The 23013-nt window shown below is 37.1% G+C and overlaps 2 protein-coding genes across 2 annotated transcripts in view; one reads left to right on the forward strand and one right to left on the reverse strand.

Annotated features, from left to right (window-relative positions):
* Positions 1 to 5177: 5177 nt before the first annotated feature.
* LOC111874443 (L-gulonolactone oxidase) lies at positions 5178 to 6536 on the reverse strand. The gene has a single exon (XM_023869955.1). It carries the CDS (start codon positions 6534 to 6536, stop codon positions 5178 to 5180), a length of 1359 nt encoding a protein of 452 aa, XP_023725723.1.
* Positions 6537 to 6977: 441 nt separating this feature from the next.
* The window catches only part of LOC111874451, a 31085-nt gene continuing 15049 nt past the window's right edge, over positions 6978 to 23013 (forward strand). The window contains exons 1-5 of the mRNA XM_023869966.2: positions 6978 to 7211; positions 7447 to 7601; positions 10067 to 10162; positions 15713 to 15838; positions 22235 to 22468. Coding sequence (XP_023725734.1) covers positions 7080 to 7211; positions 7447 to 7601; positions 10067 to 10162; positions 15713 to 15838; positions 22235 to 22468 — 743 coding nt within the window. The 5' untranslated portion in view covers positions 6978 to 7079. The remainder of the gene's footprint in view (positions 7212 to 7446; positions 7602 to 10066; positions 10163 to 15712; positions 15839 to 22234; positions 22469 to 23013) is intronic.

Consider the following 23013-nt stretch of genomic DNA (forward strand, 5'->3'; position numbering starts at 1 on the left):
GAAATGTGGTGTTGGAGAAGAATGGAGAAGATCAGTTGGACCGATTATGTGAGAAATGAAGAAGTGTTAATTAGAGTCAGTGAGCAGAGGAATATCCTACATGAAATAAGAAAACGGAAGGCTAATTGGATTGGTCATGTTTTACGCAGAAACTGCCTTCTAAAAGAAGCTATCGAAGGAAAGATAGATGGGCGGATAGAAGTGACAAGAAGACGAGGAAGAAGACGTAAGAAGATGCTGGATGACCTTGGGGACAGAAGAGGATACTGTCATTTGAAGGAGAAAGCTCTAGATCGCATGAAGTGGAGGAATTGTTTTGAAAGAGACTGTGGACCTGTCGTCTTGACAGATTACTGATGATGATGATGATTATGGCAATTAGTGTAATGCGAGATATTTTCCCCATTGGATGATGTTACCAGAATTCTTCTTTATGCTAAGAATTAAATTAATTCCAATTAAAGAAGGGGAAAAACTTCTTGCCCCCTGAAGTCCATTCTAGTACGTCCTTGTTGTGGGGGGCGGGCAACGGGAAGTAAGGGACTGCCTATGTGATGCAACATAATATTAAACCAAGACACTCTGTACAATACTAATAAGTGTATAATTGGACTCCTAAATTGATACACTAGTCATCAACCACATCAACACATACATTGTATTTATTTTTAACATAAATAATAAAATAATAATAATATAGGTGTACATACATACATATCATTTATTTTCCATAAATATCCATACAGGCAGCAGACCCAGGATGTGGAAATAGTCATATCAAATACATACACAAAGTCACATAATGAAGATCACCCACATTAACTAATTAACACATACATGAATAGGAGATAGAAACATAATACATGTATCTTGATTAACAGACATAATTTAAAAGTAACTACAACACAACTTGAATTAATATAACTCTTCACATCTCCTATACTAACTATATTAAAATACGGCGTTAAAACATTCAAATTTGTGTACATTTGTAATTAAAATACTCATTTAATGCATAAAAAGAGTTAGCATGTAAAAATCTTTTTAGGGAATGTTCAAAGGATTTCTGGTTATTGGATAACTGTTTGAGCTCTTTAGGCCGATGATTGTAGATTTTTATACCCGAATAATACACCCTTCTGAACTTAGTAAGTGAAGCACTCGATGGAAATAGGTTAACATTCTGTCTGGTACCAATATTATGTACCTCTGTATTTCTTGCAAACAGATGTATGTTATTTATAGTATGTTGCATCAAGGAATATATGTATTGAGAACACAAAGGCAGAATTTTCATTTCCTTGAAACAGTCTCTATATGAATCTCTTTTCTTTAATCCCATCATAATCTTTATACCGCTCTTTTGGATCATAAAATTTTTGTCATGTATGAAGAAACTGGGGAGTGGCCCAAGGACTTTACAGAAGTGACAATGATTGTTTTAAAGAAAAAGGCAAAAGCTACAAGATGCAGTGACCATCGCACAATAAGCCTTATTGCACATACAGCAAAGATAATAGCAAAGATACTTAAAAGAAGATGAAAGGAAAATAGAGGATATACTTGGAGAGGATCAGTTTGGATTTTGAAGAGGAAAAGGAACCAGGGATGCAATTGGGATGATGAGAATTATTGCAGAACGAACTTTGGAGATAGATGAAGAACTGTGTGCTTGCTTTATAGACTGGCAGAAGGCATTTGATCATGTAACTTGGACCAAATTAATGCAGATCCTAAAGGAAATAGGTATTGATTGGCGTGAAAGAAGATTGATTAGTAAATTGTACATGGATCAGAAAGTTAGAGTGGGACTCGACAGAGGGGAGACAAGAAGTGTGAAGACTGGAAGAGGAGTTCAACAAGGATGCTGTTTATCACCAATTTTGTTCAACTTGTACAGCGAATGCCTTATCAAAGAAGCTCTGGACGGGCTTGGAGACTTCAAATTCTGAAATATGCAGATGACCNGAGACAGATGAATGATGAATGAATGAAGAATTGCCGCAGAAGATAATTCCATATGTCATCACAGTATGTATATAAGGAAAATATATCATTCTTAAGCTACTTAATGATATCATAGACTTAACTGTTCACATAATAAAGCAAGACGAACTCAATTTAGTAACAAGGTAATCAATACGATTCTTCCAACACAGCCTATCATCAATATTTAGGCCTAAAAATTTGATACACTCTAAGTTAGTCAGTAAATTTTGATCAATATTATTATGCATATTATGATCCTCATAGTTCACTGAAGTGAACTGGAGAGTGTGGGTTTTATGAATATTTAATTTTAACAGATTGGTTCTGAACCATGTATTAATATTGCTAAATATTCTGGTCATGGTTGATTTGTAGTCAGCGTATTCCGGATTAGTCACTATTGTACTTGTATCGTCTGCATATAAGAATATGTTTGTTCCATTAATTTAAACCTTAGTTATTTATATACAAGAGGAAAATAAGTGGGCCAAGAATTGAACCTTGGGGTACACCAAATTTTACTTCTGCCCAACTAGATAAGCTATTAATAGAACTGTTAGGGCCAAGGGTTACTCTTTGATATCTTCCATTCAGGTAAGATTTAATTAAGGCACCAAACTTGCCAGTTATTCCATAAAACCCTAATATTTTGATAAGTCTATCATGACTGACAAAATCAAAGGCTTTGTGTAAGTCGCAAAATATTCCTCCAACAAACTGTTTATTATTCATTGCTTTTAGTATTTCCTCTACTAATCTGAAGGATGCTTTTTCTGTAGATGAATTAGGTCTGCAACCATACTGATTATTTTCCAAAATATGATTACTGTCTATATGTTCACACAGTTTATTATATATAACCCTTTAAAAACCTTAGAAAAGGCTGACAATAATGAAATAGGCCTATAGTTGGCTGGTTCATGGTTATTCCCGCTTTTGAAAACTGGCTTAACCACAGCAAATTTCAGTCTGTCTGGAAACGTTCCCTGGGCAAGGGATCGATTACAAATGTAAGTTAGTGGCAAAGTTACATATGGCATACTTGCTTTTAAAATTCTACTGGAAATTTCATCATAACCATGTGAAGACTTGGTCTTCAACCATTTGATTATCTTTCTAATCTCAGTATCTGAGACATAATGCCATTTGATAGATTTAAAAGTAGACGTGTATTTATTGCCCAGATAATATAATGGATTGATATCAGTTGTTATTGCTTAAATCATCTATGATTGCCTGTGCTACTGAGCTAAAGTATTTGTTAAATAATTTGCAATGCACTTTTTATTCTGTATCATAATATTACTGACTTTCAACAATTGGGGTTCATCCTTCTCAGTTTTAGATCCAGTCTCTTTTTTAATAATTGACCATGTAGTTTTTATTTTATTATACGATTTTGAAATTTTATTATCTTATAGTGTACTTTCTTAGCCTCTTTAATAACTTTAGTAAGTACTTTACAGTATACCTTATAATACAGTTTAAAATGTGGATAATCATCTTGTCTATATTTAAGATATAACTTCCTATTTTTTTCACAAGAAATTCGTATCCCTTGAGTCATCCAAGGGTTGCATTTAAGTTTGGAGGTAATAATTTTTTTAGTAAAACATGAATAAAAAATTCATGAGTAAGTATTAAGAAATACATTAAAAGTATTGTTTACATTGTCATTTGTAAAAACATCACCCCATAGATCATAGTTTAGCATTTCTTGAAATTTAGTTATATTGTAATTACTATAATTTCTCATATACTGAGTATTACCTACTTGTTCAGATGACATTATGTTACCAATTATTACTATCAGAGCATCATGATCTGATAGTCTGTTAATTATTGGTTTAATTGTATAATTTCTAGTCTTTTTTATATATATATTGTCAATAGCTGTTCTTGATACTTTAACAATTTGTGTTGGAAAATTAACCATACCTATTAGATTGTATGTATTTAAAAGTGCATCAAGTTGTTGCCTTCTATCACATTTTCTAAATAATTTATATTTACATCACCACATATAACATATTCAACTTTATTGTTACGTAGCTTATTCAAGATGGTATCAAATTTTTGCAAAACATTCTTGAAGTTTCCAATAAATAAATATAAATAGCTAATATGATCAACATGATCTTACAACATGATACTAGTCAGGCTTAATTTGATTGCACAGGCTTCGATATCCTTTTCCACACAATAGTCAGACAAAGATACATAATTAAATTTAATTGAGTTATAAGTATATATGCATGCACCCCCATTTTTGTATGTTGATCTACAATAATTGGCCCCTAATACATAATTATGTACACATATTTGATTTATTTTACATTCTTTTAAATGGTGTTCAGTCAAACATATTATATGAGGCAGATCAAATAATAAGGAATTTAACAGTTGTTCAGTTTTATCAAATAATCCTCCTATATTCTGATGACATATCTTCAGAAAATGAGATGTAGATTGATTAGTTTTCCCTTGATTTAAGTTGGTAGTATCAGAGTTAGCAACCTGTCCATTATGATTTTTGCCACAATTTTTATCTTCACTTTTAGGGAACTTGTGAGCTAAAGCCGGATACTTATTTACATATATATTTGGTTCATACCTTAACCCTCCCATAAGAAATATTTATAAAAAAACATATTTATTTGAAAAGAAAAAATTAATCAAGGAGTGTATATAAAACTTATTATTGTAACATATGGATCCATATTAATTCATTAACATATCCAAAAACTTATCACCATTGATTCATGTATGTTTGAAGATGACCTAAAGGAAGGTCAAAAACTGTAGCATTAACAGCTGCACAAATACCATAATAATTAGTTTGTTGTGGTTTCAGTAATTTGTTGTGCTCACTGTCCCATTTATATATTTTTCTTAACCATATATATAATATAATCACAGATAATGTCAAAGGTTCTGTGGATTAAACACTGAAACACTTGAATTTATGAATAAAATCAATATACTAATATAATATCATTTACATGTTATAATTGTATAACTGTTCAAAAATATATTTAACTTCATCAGAATAAAAAGTGAATGTTTATACAAGTAAATAACGATAAATCTACTGAGTATATAGTTTCATACATCTTTCATTAAGGATACACTGACTAGAATTTCAGCTGGCTGCAATGCAAATTTATAAATATTCTAGAATAAATAAACTAACCTTTAACAAGCAGATCACCTACTACATAACCACTTCTTAACATATTTGTTGGATCCAGAATTGTTCTAGTTTCACACCATTGTCGGAAGCCAGGATACATTTGCCCAATAAGAGGAGAGGCATACACCGGACCAGCAGACCAACACTTCCGACCTCCATTCTTTTGCAGCAGAGCCTCAAATTCAGCCATAGTTGCAGAGTAGCTGCTTGTGATGCTCCTACTATTGAACCAATCTGTCCATAGGGTGCAAGTTTTCCTTTCAGTGTAGGGAGAGAGATAAGGGTGATGTGATGGAGCTTGGTGTGTCTGTACTGCAATTAGTATTGGAGTGGAGCAAAGGTAAAAGCGATGCTTAGACCAAATTCCAATATCCTCTATCACACTTTGCAATTTATCTGCAGGAAGAGACCACTTGATTCCCTTACAATATGATGCCACTGAAATCAATAACTGAGGCCGGAAAGTGTGCTGCATTCGACATGAAGAAGCCTTCATAACAAGACTAAACTGCGCCTTAGAGAGTTTCTTGCTGAATGATGGGGCATACCATGCCAAGTATGGACTAGCTCTATTCACTACCCAATGAATACTCCAGTAAAATACTTCCATACACTTCTTCCACCATGGCTGCAAATGCCCTAGACGTAACCTTACAGAGCTTGCTCGTTTAATGATCACTTTATCCAAAAGAGGATACCAATACATATAACTATATAGACCATTCAACAGCTGTTGCCAGTTGTTTACCATTTCATTCAGAGGACACTCAAATACGGTCTCCTGTGCCAAATGGATGGGAATACATTTGAAGGTTGCAGTACTGACAATGCCAAATACCCCAAGTCCACACACTACAGTCTGCAATGTTGGTAAAAAATGCCGTTCAGTTGGAATATTGACAGACCTATTGGAAACCTCTTCTGGAGTTGGCCATACCCAGTCAATCAATGCACCATCAGCATGAATGACCTGACAACTTTTCAAACAGTGCGCAATAGTTCCATTTGAGCCCATCAGTCCAACAGACACTGCATCAGCAACTGTCATGTCTGGAATAATGCCATACAATTCTAATGTGTAGTTTAGGTACTCCATGCTTTGCAGCACCTCGGATATAGTCAAACCACCTTCAAAAGTGAATGTCTGTTCTTCAGGATCATAAAAAATAAACCTTCTCATATTATCTAACTTGATGACGATATCCACTCCCTCTTTGCTAACAGGAAAGGAGCCACCATAATATTTTATTGTTAATCCATTCTCTCGTGCTTCACAAATTATTTTCTGGATATCTTCTGCATCGTAAGGATGAAATATTTGCATTCGATGAGACGAAACTTCTGTAGTTGACATTTTACATTTCTCTTTCAAAATGTGTCAGAACTTACGAGGACCGCTACATTTCTTTAAGTTCTGAACCAAGTACTCTTGTCTAGTAGTCTACCCTTTTAAACCTTATTTCGTTCCTATCACAGGAAATATCATACTTCATGTATCTAATACTGCCTCATTCGGAGAAACCCAACTCACACAGGTAAAATTACAACAGTCCATGTTTCGGCCTACAATCTTGGTTTCGTTGTTTATATAAATACACGTCACACAGAATTTCGGATCCGCCAAACGCACTAATCCCACCGACATTCGCATCCAAAACACGCTTCTCGATCGTTCGTCTCTGACACAAGTCCGTGGTCAGCTTCTATCGGCTTCTATAGTTCTGTAGGGCAGACAAGCAATTTGTATTCCGTGGTGATAAGTAAGCTGTTCGTAGCAGTTCGGGGGGAAAGGAGTGTTTGTTAGCGGGGAAGCGGATAGGTTTAGTAGGTAACGTGCGCAAGTTAGTTTAATTTATTTGTATTTGATATCCCACGACGCCCACGGCCGTGTGTAGTCATGAATGAGGAAGAAGAAAACTTATTGCCACTAGATCATGCCCCAGTGCTGTTTTTGGATGAAAAGGGCAATTCCTTGGTATTTGTTATAAAACCTTGTAAGGAGAAGGAAGCTCTGAGAGAAATGATTGAGGTGGGTTACTTTTGTTCGTGTGTCATTTATTTGTTAGCGTTAATGCAGCGATTGTGCGACCTGAGCCATATAGTAAAGTCTGTTGTTTCAAGTGAACGGCCCCTTTATGGTAGCGTAGTAAGTAGTCTCATTGAATTAGGTGTTGCAGGAGTAACCAAACGCGAATTAACCAGATTGCTCAGTAACTGGTACAAATAATATTTTGACATTGGTGAATCTTTTGTAATTATTTCAGCATGGTGGCGGTGAAGTTGTTTCAACCCCTGGTGCCCATGGGATTACATTGATCCCTCCTGAAGTTCACCTCATAAGCAATGATGAAGTGTATTCAACTGAGTACATTAAAGATTGTTGCACTAGGAACAAACTTCTGGATTTAAAACCGTACAGGTTTGAATTTTACTATAATGATAAAGTTTATGTGAATTGACATTTATATTCCGTTTATAAATTTACAATTTTTCCTGCCAGGATAAAGCAGAATTGTCACCAACCTTTATTTACTGCCTAATCTTAAGTTGCCCCTTCTTTGCTTTGACACAGAGCATATAGAAGGTAGGAGGTAAATCCAATTGTGGCAACAGCATCACTGCTAAGTAACTACTGCACTTATGATTCAATATTAAGTAACAGCAAATCTGTTTACAGTTTGTTCATTGAGATACAGTGTTCTGGGAAGCCATAATTAAACTCAAACAGGCAAAGGGATTTATACTAAGGACCTCTGAAGGATCTGTTGAAGCTAAACAGAGACCAATTAAGATGGGTGATAGGACTATTTACAGGACACTGTTGCCTTAAAAGGACACCTTTTTAAACTGGGATTGACGCATGATTCCTCTTGTTTAAGGTGCCTAGAAGAGGTTGAATCAGCCACACATCCTATGTGATTGTGAGGCCATAGCTTAGTTAAGATTTTGTTACCTGGGCCAGTATTTCAGGGAACTAAGTGATTATTGTGATGCCCCCATAAATAGAGTCCTACATTTCATCCAAAGTGTAGGATTAATAAAGGCTTAATTGAAGGGGAAGCACAATAAATCAGTGATGGTTGCAGTGCAGGGGCCAAATTATTATGGCCCACCCTTCCACATACATACGAGGGCGAGTCAAATGAAAACCTTAAATTTGTAATAAAAAACCTAAATTTCGCACCATTATCCTGTAAGTTGGTAAGCGTGCTACAAACGGTGTGCAGAATGGCCTGTAGGTGCAGCGTAGTGCAAATGCACGAACACCGTCACAGCACCAGTATAAGATGGCTGCCCCACTTGAGACTTGCACCAGGGAGGAACAGCGTTCTGTTATTCGGTTTTTGTGTAGTGAAGGTGTGAAACCTATTGAAATTAATCGAAGAATGAAGTTTCTGTATGGTGAGGCATGTTTGTCACAGCAGCAAGTGTATAAATGGAGTAGGAAGTTTGGAAATGGTGTGACTTCAGTGGAAGATGCTCCTCGTCCGGGTCAGGCACATCGAGTTGTGACTCCAGAGAACACTGCAGCAGTTGAAGCCATAGTGAGGGAAAACCGCCGAGTTACATTGAATGAAATTGCAGCAAGTTTAAACATTAGTCATGGTTCAGCACACCACATTGTGCATGATGTGCTCCAGTTTCAAAAAGTGTCTGCAAGATGGGTGCCACGGCAGCTGACTCCTGAATTGAAAGACTAACGTACTGATGCTTGTGAAGAACTTCTGCAACACTTTGAATGAAAAGGTGATGACTTCCTTGCAAGAATCGTTACTGGGGATGAAACCTGGGTTCACTTCCACCAACCGGAAACGAAGAGAGTGAGCAAGGAATGGTGCCATTCCTCATCTCCAAAAGCGAAGAAGTTTCGAACACAACCATCAGCAGGGAAGGTTATGCTGACTCTCTTTTGGGACAAAAAAGACATCTTGGAGCACTACATGCCTAGAGGGACCAGTGTCACCAGTGCATCATACTCAGATCTCCTAAAAAATCATCTTCAGCCTGCAATCAAATCAAAGCGACGTGGATTGCTGTCCACAGGTATCCTTTTGCAACATGATAATGCAAGGCCCCATACTGCCCATACAACAGTTGTGACAACCAATGACCTGCATTTTGAGTGTCTTCCTCATCCAGCATACTCACCAGACCTTGCCCCAAGTAATTTCCATATATTTGGACCACTCAGAGAAGCAATGGGAGGAAAGATGTTTCGTTCTGATGAAGAGGTACGCCACCCAGTGCATGAGTGGTTGTGCGTACTACCAAAAGAATTTTTTTTCTAAAGGAATTCATGCACTTTGTAAGCGCTGGAGGACTTGCATTGAGCATGGGGGAGATTATGTTGAAAGTGATACAGCTTTGTACCACTTGTGCACAATAAATAATACTCAAAAAAATATTTAAGGTTTTCATTTGACATTGTACATACATATGTACAATGTTAGTGGAACCCAAGTCGTATGTTATGAACATGTTTCAATCACAGTTACTTCTGGGTATACAGTGCATTGCCATTGATAGTAATGTTTATTATTTATTAATCCTCTAAATCAGCATACAATAACAGTAACTGTAACCTTTTTCAACTCTGTTTTTACAAAATTGTGGGTATATGCACTTCACAGCCATATGATTTAACAGTTTCTGTAGCTGGTATCTTGAGGAAGTTCACAATGGCAAACTAAGTTCATTTGTTTTATGTATGTTTGAATAGACACATGAAGGCAAATAATACTGTAGTACAACCCCCATCATATGTATAAAGTCCCATCGCATGGTTTATTTGTATGTAGAACATCAAGCTGCAGTGCACAGCATGCATCTAAAGCAGGGCTGAGTTAACTCAGTGAGAATGTTGACAGTTGGTGTTTGTTCCAGGCTGAATACAATGTCTCATTTTCCGGATAATTTTGATGTGATGGATGTTATGCTGAAGTACACGTCTTGGTCTGCTGCTCTGACAGGTCTCCCATAGTAAGGAAGTCATATTTGTATCTGTATCTGTATCTTTATTTTAATTCCATAGATCCTGACTGGCTGCCAAAGCCATCAGATATGGAACGTGTCACATATGTGTGCATTAGTTCTGAACACAGAACTAGTCACCTTACAACTGCATTCATAAAAGGAAGAATAATTATACATAGTTCAGTAATTTAACAAGCATATAGGACTCGTCAACTTGACAGTAGTACCATAGTGAGATCATAGTTTAAATATATAAACATATCAGATTATAATAATTTATACAATGTACTATATAAACAGCATTATAAGAGGTTAAATTCATCTTGTATTTAAAATATTCATCTAATGTATAAATTGTCTGAAATTACAAACAATTTTTCAAGGCTGATTTACATTGTTTTGTATTATGGGACAAATCCTTTATTGGAACAGGTAAACTGTTAAGAATAATATGTTCCCTTCTGATAAACTGACACATGAATCAGTGGATGATGCAAATCAGATTTGGTCCTAGTGTTAATATTATGTACCCCAAAATTTACTTTAAAATTATGTTTTTGTTTGCATTTATATAGGTTACAGTTAAATAAACATCTGTTGTCCATGATATTGTATGTACTGGCTGTCTTGTAGTGCACTCAATTTCACATGTCGCTCCACTACATGTTTTGGCAACATTGTGCCATCCTCACAACGCTCGCAGCCAAAAAGGAAGGACACATCACAAGACACAGTATACACAAAATATAGGAAAAGCGACTCCCATAGTGGAAGAACCATACAGTACACGAGCTTGAATTAAGACGCATAAGATGATAAATCTTAAGAAGTTTTAGTGTATACAAATTTTATTATAGTTGATGAAGAATGTACATTTTAAATAATTTTATGAACGACACATGATGGCAAGCAATGCAATAGCTTAGTGTAAATAATGCACCTGAGGATGGCACAATGTTTCCGAAACATTTAGTGGAGTGACATGTGAAATTGAGTGCACTACAAGACGGCCAGTACATACAATATCATGGACAATAATCAATGCAACAGGACGCTAAAATACAACATTATTAAACATCTGTTGGCTGTGTGATGTACTGTTGTAGTGATGGATGTATGCAGCCACCCAGCTGGCTCAGCTTTGCAGTAATATGCTTACATTTTAATGAATTTCTTAAAAAAACTTATATGACCAGAAATGGATCCAGTTTCATTACATATTCAGAAGTGTAGCGCATTATATTTATGGTTATATATTGTCACAAGTAAGAGTGTGCATGACTTATTAGACAGGTTTTGGATTGCATGATGGGATTTATTGACACATTATAGACTTGACTCGACTACAATTAATACAGCGCTATCTCTGATCTACGCACTACACCCATCACTAGGACATGCCAAGTCTTCTCAGTCTTTGCTAGTCTTATCCTGGCAACAGATGTATAACAGTCTCACTATCACTGCAAATCACACATGAAGTCTTCTTTGCACAGCCTAATTCATTTCTTGCCATCTCTTCTCAGTCATCTTGGAATGTCAGTTCTCTCGGTTTTATCTCCAGCTGGCCTATAATCCTCTTTATATAGTATCAGGGCAGACCTACAGGAAGCACTGTTCATTCTCATATTCACAGGAATGTGTTTGCATCATCCAGCAATCGGTTGTTTACCAGGAGTCTGTCTCCAGGGAATGAGTTTACCAAGCCGTTGCCTAACAGTGGGCGTCTACTCTGACTTCGCTATTCTTGCTTTCGGTTGTCATGTCACAATATGTACACACCTGAGGTTCGACAACCGTGACCGAAACATCTAGTGTTTGGTATAATAAACTGATTGATCTCATGATATTTTTCAATTCAATTGCTTATAATACAATAACAGAATCAACATGTTGTGTGATAGCATAAAAACCCCAGATCTGTGTAAACAGCAATGAAAAAACATAAAAATGTTACCCCATAGTTACAATCTGGATACAAACCTGTAATAATGGGAGATTTAAAATCCCCTATTTACATACAATAAACTCACTCCTGTGTTAACATCTGTTTACCAACTCTGTAATAATGGGATATGTAAAATCCCCTACTTCTAGATGATGAAATCTTGTGCTAGAGTTAAGCTGTGGCCACTAGCACTGTGGATGTTAAGCTCCTGTTCCTGGACAGCAGAAGTTCACTGCCTGGTACTAGCATATACCTGTATTGCTTTGATTGAGGTCACGTCTCATAACTTGTTCATGTAAGATCAATTTTAATATTCTTTCCCCATCTCATTTTCTCATGTACCATTGGTTTGTATGTATGTCTCTACTTACGTTATATGCCCTGCCAGTGTTATCTCATGGTTTTGACCATTCTAACAATCGTGGGTGCTATCTTGGGTAAAGGGTACAAACTGTGAAGTTCCGTGTTGTCTGTATATATCTGTTCTGTTTATAGCATATTATGCTTGCTATTTAGTTCTCAGACACTACTCCATGTTCTTCCCTCCACTGGCAAAACTGTTGTCATACTGCATACAATTTCATTTGTATGTGACTGTTTTTGGGATATCTGGTAAGACAGAAATAGCGGCATTAGAATCCAGATAAGAGTTAGAGATTTAAATTAAATCATTACGGAACAAAGAGAGAGAAATCAATTACGAAGGTTTATGATGGTAGTGTGTTATACTCTGGATTACCTATTTTCTGGACATTGTTCATTGTTTGTTACCCTGAAAGGAGACAGTATTTCAAAAACTGGTTTTGTTTCCATCCCTAGTCAAAAGGGTTTGGTAAACTGTTCATAGAGGCAGATCCCATGGTTGAGATTATCAAAAGAGACCCAAGAGTTGATGCCTTCCATCCTTTCAGCTGAGGATGGAAAGAGATCCTGCTTTAAAAATGTTGTGTTCTTTCAGAATACTAAGACAATGGACAAAGTCCAGAAACTCAGTCAGAGGAAGATTTTCTTTTCCCGGATTGCTGCCATCAGTACAGGGTCAACAGAACCCCAGCCACTCTCCCAGCTAAAACCTTAGCTCCTTATGAGGAGCCTTCTTTTTGGCTGCTTCTTCTGCTTGCCAGTTCAGTCTTGCTACTTGATGGTCAAGCTGTTTGTCCCCACTGAGAGAAAGCCTCACCCTCAATGTACCATCAGTAAAGCCCATGAGAGGTTTTGACTGCTGCAGGGAAATTTTAAACCCCATACAATCCTGCATGTGGTGGGAGGGGTTGCCTTGTTTGCATGGGGCACCTTTTCACCACATTGGTCCCTCAGTGCCATGTAGGCCTCACATGGCAGCTAACACCTTCCTTAGGACACCATCATCCTTGGCCAGCCAGCCAGCCAGCTGCTTATAGGACTGCCGTGTGAAGGCAGGTGTGGTGACTGGCTCATAGTTATCTCTTAGAAGTATGTGTGAGAAAGTACCATCACTATATTGTCATGTGTTAGTGATTAGACACAGGATTTTGAATGGTAATTGGATTTATTAAGTGCTTATAAGTTGTTACTACAAATACTTGTAACACTCTCACAATTCTACGTATTCTACAAATCACTATAGCTCACACTAAGTCTTCTCACTGTATTGTGTCTTGACCAGGCATTGCTTTGTGGTGGCTTCTAACAATGGAGATTCCTCTGCTCATGGCTAACTGCCAAGTACAAGTTCTGACTCAAAACTGACTGTCGACTCATGACTCGCTAGCGTCAGTTCGGGTAAATTGCTACTGGCCCTTTCCAGCACAGTCATTCTTGATTCTGGTGCGGGACTCATAGCCATATTTCTGTATCTCATGACTCTGATGGAGTCATGTAACTATCCCACTCACTAACTTCCAAGTCACATTGCGACTGATGGTCAGTGAGTCAGTAAGTCTTGGTGTCGAGCCCCATTTGGGGCTAATGACCTGATATTTATTACTGTTTGGCAATTACGGTCTTGTTTTTGTGGGGTGCCCTCTCTGACGAGAGGACGGGTCTGCCTTTTGTATATGCTGCTGGCCTTTGCCAGTGCAGTCTTTCTCAGGTCCGAGTCCCTTGGTAGGCTTGGGACTCGAGACCATAGTTTACTGTCTCTCCTTCCCAACTCACTAACTTCTCCCATTGGTCCTTGTTATATAGTTCAGCACAGACTGCATAGAAAACACCGCTTCCACCAGTTCTACCATTGTTGTGTGTGTATTTGTTGCTACGGAAACATGTTTATCAAACTGATGCCACGCACTGAACATTTCCCCTGGCTCCACTACTCCATCCCTCAGGCATCATGTTGGAATGTGATTAACAGGTCTTTTAACCGTTCCTTCACTCCTTACACCCATTTGTCGCTTGTTTTGTAGCTGTCTCATTCGCACTTACTAATTCTCTCAGGTTATTTTATTTATAAGGTGAGGTTTGTTTTTGTCAGTAGAGCTGAGGATTTCTTTTTCAAGGCCTATAGCGGGCCTCCAACTCAGAGGGGCAGGAATTAAGCTTAAAGCTACACATATCAAGCTTAACTGTTTATTAAATGTTTATGCCCTTTAACTTACTCAATTACTAATTTTACTTATAACTTTGCTTAATTTTTTAGTTTTTGTTTCTTTGAAGCACAACACTTTTGCTTCTAGCGTTACTACTTTAGAACTTACAACTTGGTTAGTAATGCTTATTAGTAAGACAACAAAATTTCAACTGACCGATACAAGTTTTGCTTCTGAATTCTTCAAGAGCTGGTGTGATTGACTTCGACAACTGGCTTCCCTCCAAACCGTGAGGTCCTTGGTCCATCAGCTTCTTGGCTCTGTAACACCCCTGAATTCTAGTGATTGGACGTTTTTGAAATTAGGGAGTTCACTTCATTTCCCTGATTTCCAGTCAGCTCACTGTGACTTTGGATTTTAGCCCTTAAAGACATAACGTAACTTTCGACAAGTCTTGGATGGATTCTCCACTTGGCTTCAGTCTCTGGCCCGCCTCCTTAAGAATTACAACTTGCAGAAGCTGTCAAGTATCGAATTCTCAAAGACTGCTGCATTTACACTTTTGAGCTAAAATTCTCAGAAATATCGACAGGGTTTCTTCCAGTTCTACTGCAAGTTTGAGAATAACCTAATTCTTACATGCAACAATAGGCCTATGTCTCAACTGACTTGTTCATAAGATCCCAATGTGAAACAATTAAATTACTAATTAATAAACTTAATTAAATTTAAGTGAGTGCATGGCAGTGGTGCGGTTACAGTCTTAACAGTTAATGGCATAAACATCACCTGAGTTAAGGTGGCTACTCCTTCAACTTTGAAGCAAGCATACAGCATGACAGAAGTACTGAAGTTCTTACAAGGAATAAGAGTGCCACAGCATCAAAGACCCTTTCAGGACTGCTTGCATGAATTCTTCTTTTTTTGTGAAATTATTGGACTTCAGAGGGTCCCTGCATCACACAGATACCAGTCTGTGAAATGGTTAAACCTATATACAATGCTGGTTATCTCCACTGAAGTGTCTGACCATAATGTTAATACAGGTTAATTCTTTTGGTGTAGAATTTATAATTAATTTTTGTATTTTGGTTGTTGCAGTGAAAAGAGCCTGTATCCATATATAACTAGTTCACCTTCAGACAGCAGCTGTTATAGTGATGATGAAGATTTTGAGCTAGCACATCCATCTGCCAGCAACTGTGATGTTCAGCCTCACGTCCAAAAGTAAGACCCAGTAAATCTCAGTTATATTCATCCAAAATTTTTTGTTGTTTTCTGAACCACAGATTCATAGCAATAAGGAAATGGTGTTCACTCTTGATTAACCTTTAACGTACAGACTTTTAAATTGCCGGGAGCCCTCTGCGGCCGGTATTTAAATCGCCCTAATTAGGCAACATTGCAAACTTTCAGAAAAAAAATACATATTTTCTGTTCTATACAACATAGAAATACAAACTAAAAACAGCCTGAATGACAATAAAATTTTCTACACGTACACAAAAAAGCAATTTTTAGAAACGAAAATTAACTGTGATTATTTTATCATGAAATGCAAAATATAATCTTTATTATGTATGTTATGAAATTCCAAAGGACTTACCCATTGTTTTTTCTTGAACTTTGAATCATGGTGATATTGTAAATATAATCACATTATATACAATAATATTTTGTTCAGACCGTACACGAGTTTGAACTGCGTCATGTCACAGTTTATGATACACTGACGTGCGAGGCACTTTTCGAAGCAGTCCACCTCGCACAGAGCAACAACATGCTTTGTACAATAGAAAAATTTGCTCCTGCTTTTCTTATTTAGCGAAACACACATCAACATCTTTGTTTCCCTTTTGTTGGCCAGTGTTGTGAATGTTTCACCTCCAGTTGACTCACAGGGGAATGGTCTGATCCGACATGTCAAAACCTGCCCTGATTTCTTTTTTTCACTGCTAGAGTACACACAACAAAATCCACTGTCAAAATTTTAGCTGCTAATACGCACTGCAAGTATTTTTTAAAAATTGCGGAACCTGGCCAATATTATAGCCTGCCAGACCCTTGGAGAAATGTCCACCCCTAGCAGAGCCAGAGCAGAGCAGAGCAGTATGCAACATATAACATGGCTGACTCACAGCCTAGGCTTTCGGTGCGTCGGTAGAGAGATAACACGGCACAAATCCATCATAATCTGACAAGTACACTTTAGTTTTTCTTTTGATAGTTACTCTGACAGAATTTGCAAGTGGTTTACTATCCAGATCCAACCATAGTTACTATTTTGTTTTGAGGTACCTGTTAACAGTGTTTATACAACCGTATCAATAAACATATAGGCCTACTAATAGTATTTGTATCTTTGCACAGCTTCTAGAGTTCTGCCCTCTATAGTAATGTGGAATGCTATTAACGTTCTTAATCTTGCAAAGATGAAGTATGAAGAATGTGATATGAAACCGAAATCATCGAATTCTCCTGAAGACATACATATATGTGATTTGCTGGTTAATTTCTTGGACATTCATTGTAATGATGTCAACATTTCGATAGAAACTGTGGAAACATTAGAAGAAATAGAAAATAACTCTGATGGTTCAGGAAGTTGTGATTCGAGTGAAGAAAGTTGTGCTGATAAGAGTACGCATCAAGAATACCTTCCTAGCCCAAAGAAACAAAAGACTGAAATAACTTTCAGTGACAAGGAAAAGGCTGTGAAATTTTGGTTAAATGAAGGAAGAAAAAAAATGCTTGAAGTTAAGCAGTGTGCAAAACCGATTCTGTTTTGTAAAATGAGAACGTGAATTGTACAAATGGAAGAAAGAAACATGCATCAGAATGAAACTCGAAAAAGTCTGAAAGAACGACTACTTGAAATATTTAGAACTGCACGTGAGAGTCAGTGTACTGTTACCAATGGAGATCTACGAGACTGGGCTCTTTGAATCACGAATGAGATGAACATTAGTGGTTTCCAGGCTTCTTTGACCTGATTAAGTAGATTTAAGAAATCATACAGAATTGGGAGTCAGAAGATTACCAAATTTATTTCAAGAAAACTTGTAGAGGAGATACCATTAATCACGAATGCTATAGAGAAATTTGTAGCTGACGTGAAGACGAAGCTTGCTGTTATCCCTGCAAGTGCTGTGTATAATGCTGATCAGTCAGGTTTCGAGAAAGAACTGTGTTCCAAACACAAGTTATCATTTCGTGGTGAGAAACAGGTGGAGTCAGTACTGCAACCAGTGAATGCTATGACTCATTCCTATACAGTAATGCCAGTGATAAGTATGTGTGGAATACTGTTGCCTCATCTTTATATTTGCCTTCAGAAACCTCAAGGCAAATTGGGACCACAAATTAAAAAGGGGCTGTTTACTTGCAAAAATCTTATAATTGATGTATCAAAATCTGGCAAAATGGGAAAGAGTAATTTTCAAATTTCATTCGAACCATCTTCTTACGCATTGCAGAAAATAATTCATTGCTTTTGTTGGACTCTTGGCCTGGACATAATGACCTCTGTCTTTCAGCAGGATGACCAAAAGACTGTTGATATAATGAGAATTCCACCAGGAACAACCACTGTGATTGAACCACTTGATAAAGAATTTTTTCGACAGTGGAAAGCATTTTTCAGAAAATTGTCGGACAGTATACTTTCCGATAGCTCTGTATCATTTCAGGCCTTTCAACAAAACAGTATCCTTAAACTTCAGTCATTTGTACATTACCAGTTTTCATCACCACATTTTACGAAGTTGATAAAGTATGCCTGGTACACAGCACGATATGTAGAACAACGGCCAGGACCATTTCTTACGCCATCCCAATTTTGTCTATAAAAAACTGTTACTCACTGCAAAGTGCCTGAATGCATTAACTTTTCATTCGTTAGGTGTCTTTGGTGTAAAGAAAATGTCTGTTTTCATCACGCCATAGGAACTTTGCATTTTTATGACGATTATAAAGAATGAACAATGGATTGCTTCATTGTGGGTAAAGAAGTATTACAAACGATGTATGTATGTGCATTATGTCCATTATAACAAACTAAATTCTCAAGTAGAGTGATGCATGATCGTTTGTCATTATTACCCAAGGTCAAGCTCACACTGTCTCATCACGGCTGTTGTGAGCGCTAGGAGAGGTTGTACAAACCTCTCGTACAAGCAGTTCCGCATACAGAAAAAAATGAGTAATTTTGGCAATTTTTAAAAAATACTTGCAGTGCATATTAGCAGCTAAAATTTTGACAGTGGATTTTGTTGGGTGTACTCTTGCAGTGAAAAAAAAATCAGGGCAGGTTTCAACATGTCGGATTAGACCATTCCCTTGTCAGATGGGCCCCAGATAACTTTGGCCTCCCCCAAGAAACACCACTGACCATGATATTTATTTTAGAGACTTGGTGATATTGTAAATATTATCACACTATGTACAATAATATTACTATACATGAGTTTGTACTGCGTCACGTCACAGTTTACAGTACTCACACTGATGTTTGTGGCACTTCTCGAAGCAGTCCACCTCACACAGAGCAAAATTACGCTTTTTACAATTAAAGAACGTGCTGCTGCTTTTCTTATTTAGTGAAACACACAATGTCTTTGTTATGAATGTTTCACCTCCAATTGACTCAGTTGGGCCCCAGATAACCTTGGCCTCCCCCCAAGAAACGCCACTGACCATGATATTCATCTTGTGCGATTGAAAAATCATCTTGGGGGAGGCAAAATCAAATGAATTATGTTGATTGACAAAGCGATGCTCTTGCCTCTTAGTAATACTCGCAAAATAATGATGCAAAGTAATTATAATACTAGTCGAAAAGAGTACCAGTCCGACACTGATACCGAAAGTCACAGTGACGAAGATGCCTGTTACTAGGAAAGTAATACTGGCTCAGTGGGTTTATACCTCTTTCAAGACACAAAATAAAAATAATATAAAAAGAAATATATGACAGTCTGACACTGACTTCCTAACTGATAATTTGTCACTGAAAACCAATCTTTGATTGTGTCATACTTCCTTGAAGGCTCTGGAAGCAATCATATGCAAGCACGGATGAATATTTCCTCATCAGTTCTCAGAATAAAGCTGCTCTATATTTGGCTGACCAGGTCATAAACAGTCATATCAAAACGTAAATAGTATCAAAACCAGTACTGTAATAAACGATTTCATTGTTCAGAGCTAAGGACTGAACTGCTGACATGACCTTACGTGGGTTTGTTTTGGTTTCAAACCCAAGGTCAAACTGTCAGCACTCCCAAAGAGAGCACATGTCCTGCCGCATATATATAACATTCGGCCAACCCGGGGTGCTGCTTGCTGCATATATATATAACATTCGGCCATTAAAGGTTAAAGTGTGGTAACACTCTTGCAAGCTGCTTATCTTTAATACGTATTAAAGGTAAGCAGCGGCACGCACAAGGGGAGCCTACACAGAATAATACCTGAACAGTGCTGAAAACAAGAAGTAGCCGCTGCAGCACTATAGACATAGGGCGGGTAACCTTGAGAATTTTAAATTTTAAAATTTGAAAAAAAAAATTAAAGAAATTTTTAAAATTGGAATTGAAGATTTTAAAAGTGCCAGTTTATGAAAATCAAATTGACGTGTGTAGGTTAACAAAGATTTTGTTCATATCTGACAGATATCAGCGGGGAAGATTCTAATATATCGAAACCTGTTAGCAACGGTGAAATGAACAATTGGGAAGACTAGTGTTTTTTAAATTTTAAACTACATCCAGTGTAGCAGCTACTTAAGAGTATACACCTGATGATGGCCGTTTGCGGCCGAAACATGTAGTGTAGAAGAAAGCAAGATGAAAGAACTACAATAAATTGTTGCACTTAGGACGGAGTTGATGTCATACGAGGGGGTACCCAAAAGAAACCGAAATTATTTTTTTTTAAACTTATTTATTCAAATTTTAAGCACAAACCTTCAATCCCCTTCAAAGTACTCTCCACTTACACTAATACACTTGTCTAGTCTTTTATTCCATTTTTCAAAACATTGTCTAAATTCATCTTTTGAGATGCTTGACAGCGCCTCCGTCGTTTTTTCCTTTCATGTCTCTTTTCATTTGAGGAAACAAAAAAAGAGTCGCACGGGGCAAGGTCGGGTGAGTATGGAGGCTGAGGAACAGGGGTCATAATCTTATAGATGGCCTCTGAAATTAGAGATACTTAAAGCCAGGAAACTCTGAACATAGCCTTAGTCATAGCCTTTCATGAAATATTAACAATCATGACAGTTTTTTAATTGAGTACTAGTGAAAATTTTCTTAATTAAAATATTCACCTAATTTTTTAATTTCAAATTCTGTGTTACCTGTTGTTGTATAATGACTTAAAGACTGATGATGATCTTCCAGATGTACAGTATTATGTATGTTTACTTCCAGGCATGGATCTGTTTCTTCACTGCTCTGTGAAATAATTTATACTTTCCCTATTTACTTGTTCTTATAGTGTATTTATATTGTCTTATAGGCCTATGTATTGAAATATATTTTTGTGATCATTTCCAGTTGCATTCACAGTGGAAAGACAAATAATAGGGGAGAAAATTCTTGTGAAGAGAAAACAACAGCTGCAGGGTCTTCTGGCAGTAAATGGTTCGAGAAACGGTAACTTATGACTCACAATAGCAGATATAGTGTTTTCTTGTAATTAGTACTTTAATAATCAACTTACTGGGTAAAGTAAACCAAGCCATAGTACCAAGCAGTGTCACTGTAGATCTGTATATGATTTCAAGCTTTCATGCTGACATCTTAGGCAGTCCATGGAGCCCAGTCCTTGTGAACAGACACTCAGCTACTCAGGAATTTCCCAGAATTTTATGAAACCCAAAGGTTCTTTGCCATGTTCACAAGAGCCTGCCACTGGTCCCTATCCTGAACCGTATGAATCCAGCTCATAGTATTTCTGTAAGATCCAGTTTAATATCTTTGCATCTAAGTCCAGGTCTTCTCTCTTTCCTTCTGGATCTACTCCTCCCCGTCCCCATGCATGCTACATGTCCTGCCAATCTCGTCCTCCTTTACTTGATAATTCTGATTGTATTTGGTGAAGAATACAAGTTATGGAACTTTTAATTATTCAATTAATTAATTAATTAATTTCCCAACCTCTTACTGGGTTATTCCTCTTAAGCCCATATATTCCCCTCAGTACCCAGTTCGCAAATACCCTTAGTCTGTGTTCTTCCCTTAATGTCAGAGACCAAGTTTCACGCCCATACAAAACTACAGACAAACTCATAATTTTGTATGTTCTTGGACAGCAGATCTAGTGGTTTATACTTTTCAACTTCATAAAGTATATGTAATATCTTTATCATCTTGTCTGTTCCTCTGAGTTGCCACACAAGTACTCAACATTTTTGGCTTCTAGAAATATGAATAGGTTGTTTACAAAAGGTAAATTGAGATCTCTTGTAAATGGTGGTAGATATTGAGCTACTTCGTCATCATCCTCCTTCCCATCTTTATCATTTCAGGAAACACTAACTACCAATACTCTGCAGTATCTCTCTCATGTACACTGTAGGCTGTCAGGAATTAATTGAATGTGTTGATTTTGGTTTATCAGGAAACAGAAGATTGTAAGACAGATTGGATCTTGTGACAGTGAAAGTGAACTGGAGAACTCAAAAGACAGTCGAAGATCGAAAGAAATTGCCCGTAAAGAAGATAACAGGACATCTAAAGCGTCAAGACCTAAAGTCATAACTGAGAATGAATATACTGATTCAAGGCCATCAAAATGGGGATTCAATAGTTGTCAGAGCTCTAAGAAGATTTATCCCAAAGCATCACAAAAGGTGTATGTACCTCTGAAGATCTGAGCTTCCTTCATTCATGAGTTATCTAACAACCAAGCCTCTCTAACTTACTTTCCAAAGCTTTTGTCGACTTCCTCTGGTGATCTTCCTTCCTTCTGCATGACATCTTTCCTAACCTGTTATTCCCATCTTGATCTTGATATTCCCCTTGGGCATTTTTCTTTTAGATTCCTGTTCAAAAACCTTTGTTCAGTATATACTCATGAAATCTGCACTGACCGATCGTGTTGATACAGTGTTCTTTGAATTCTGCATGCTGTTCTGTTTGATAAATATAAAATTAGAAAACTGAATTTTGCTTCAAATGCTCATCAGCACAATTTCAAAAGTAAATAACATTTGTTAAAAGCCAATGTACTATGCTACAAGGTGGAAGGTCGCGGGTTCAAGTCCCGATGAAGTCATTGGATTTTTTTCAATTGACCTAATCCTTCCAGCTGCACTAGGCCCTGGGGTTTACTCAGCCTCTAACAGAAATGAATACCAGGAATTAATTAAATAATTTTCCTGGGGAGTGAAGCGTGGC

This window comes from Cryptotermes secundus, unplaced genomic scaffold (assembly GCF_002891405.2).
Source record: "Cryptotermes secundus unplaced genomic scaffold, Csec_1.0 scaffold382, whole genome shotgun sequence".
Taxonomy (NCBI): domain Eukaryota; kingdom Metazoa; phylum Arthropoda; class Insecta; order Blattodea; family Kalotermitidae; genus Cryptotermes; species Cryptotermes secundus.

Coding starts and splice junctions, on each gene's coding strand:
- LOC111874443 (XM_023869955.1), bottom strand. CDS start 6,536: ATGTCAACTACAGAAGTTTCGTCTCATCGAATGCAAATATTTCATCCT.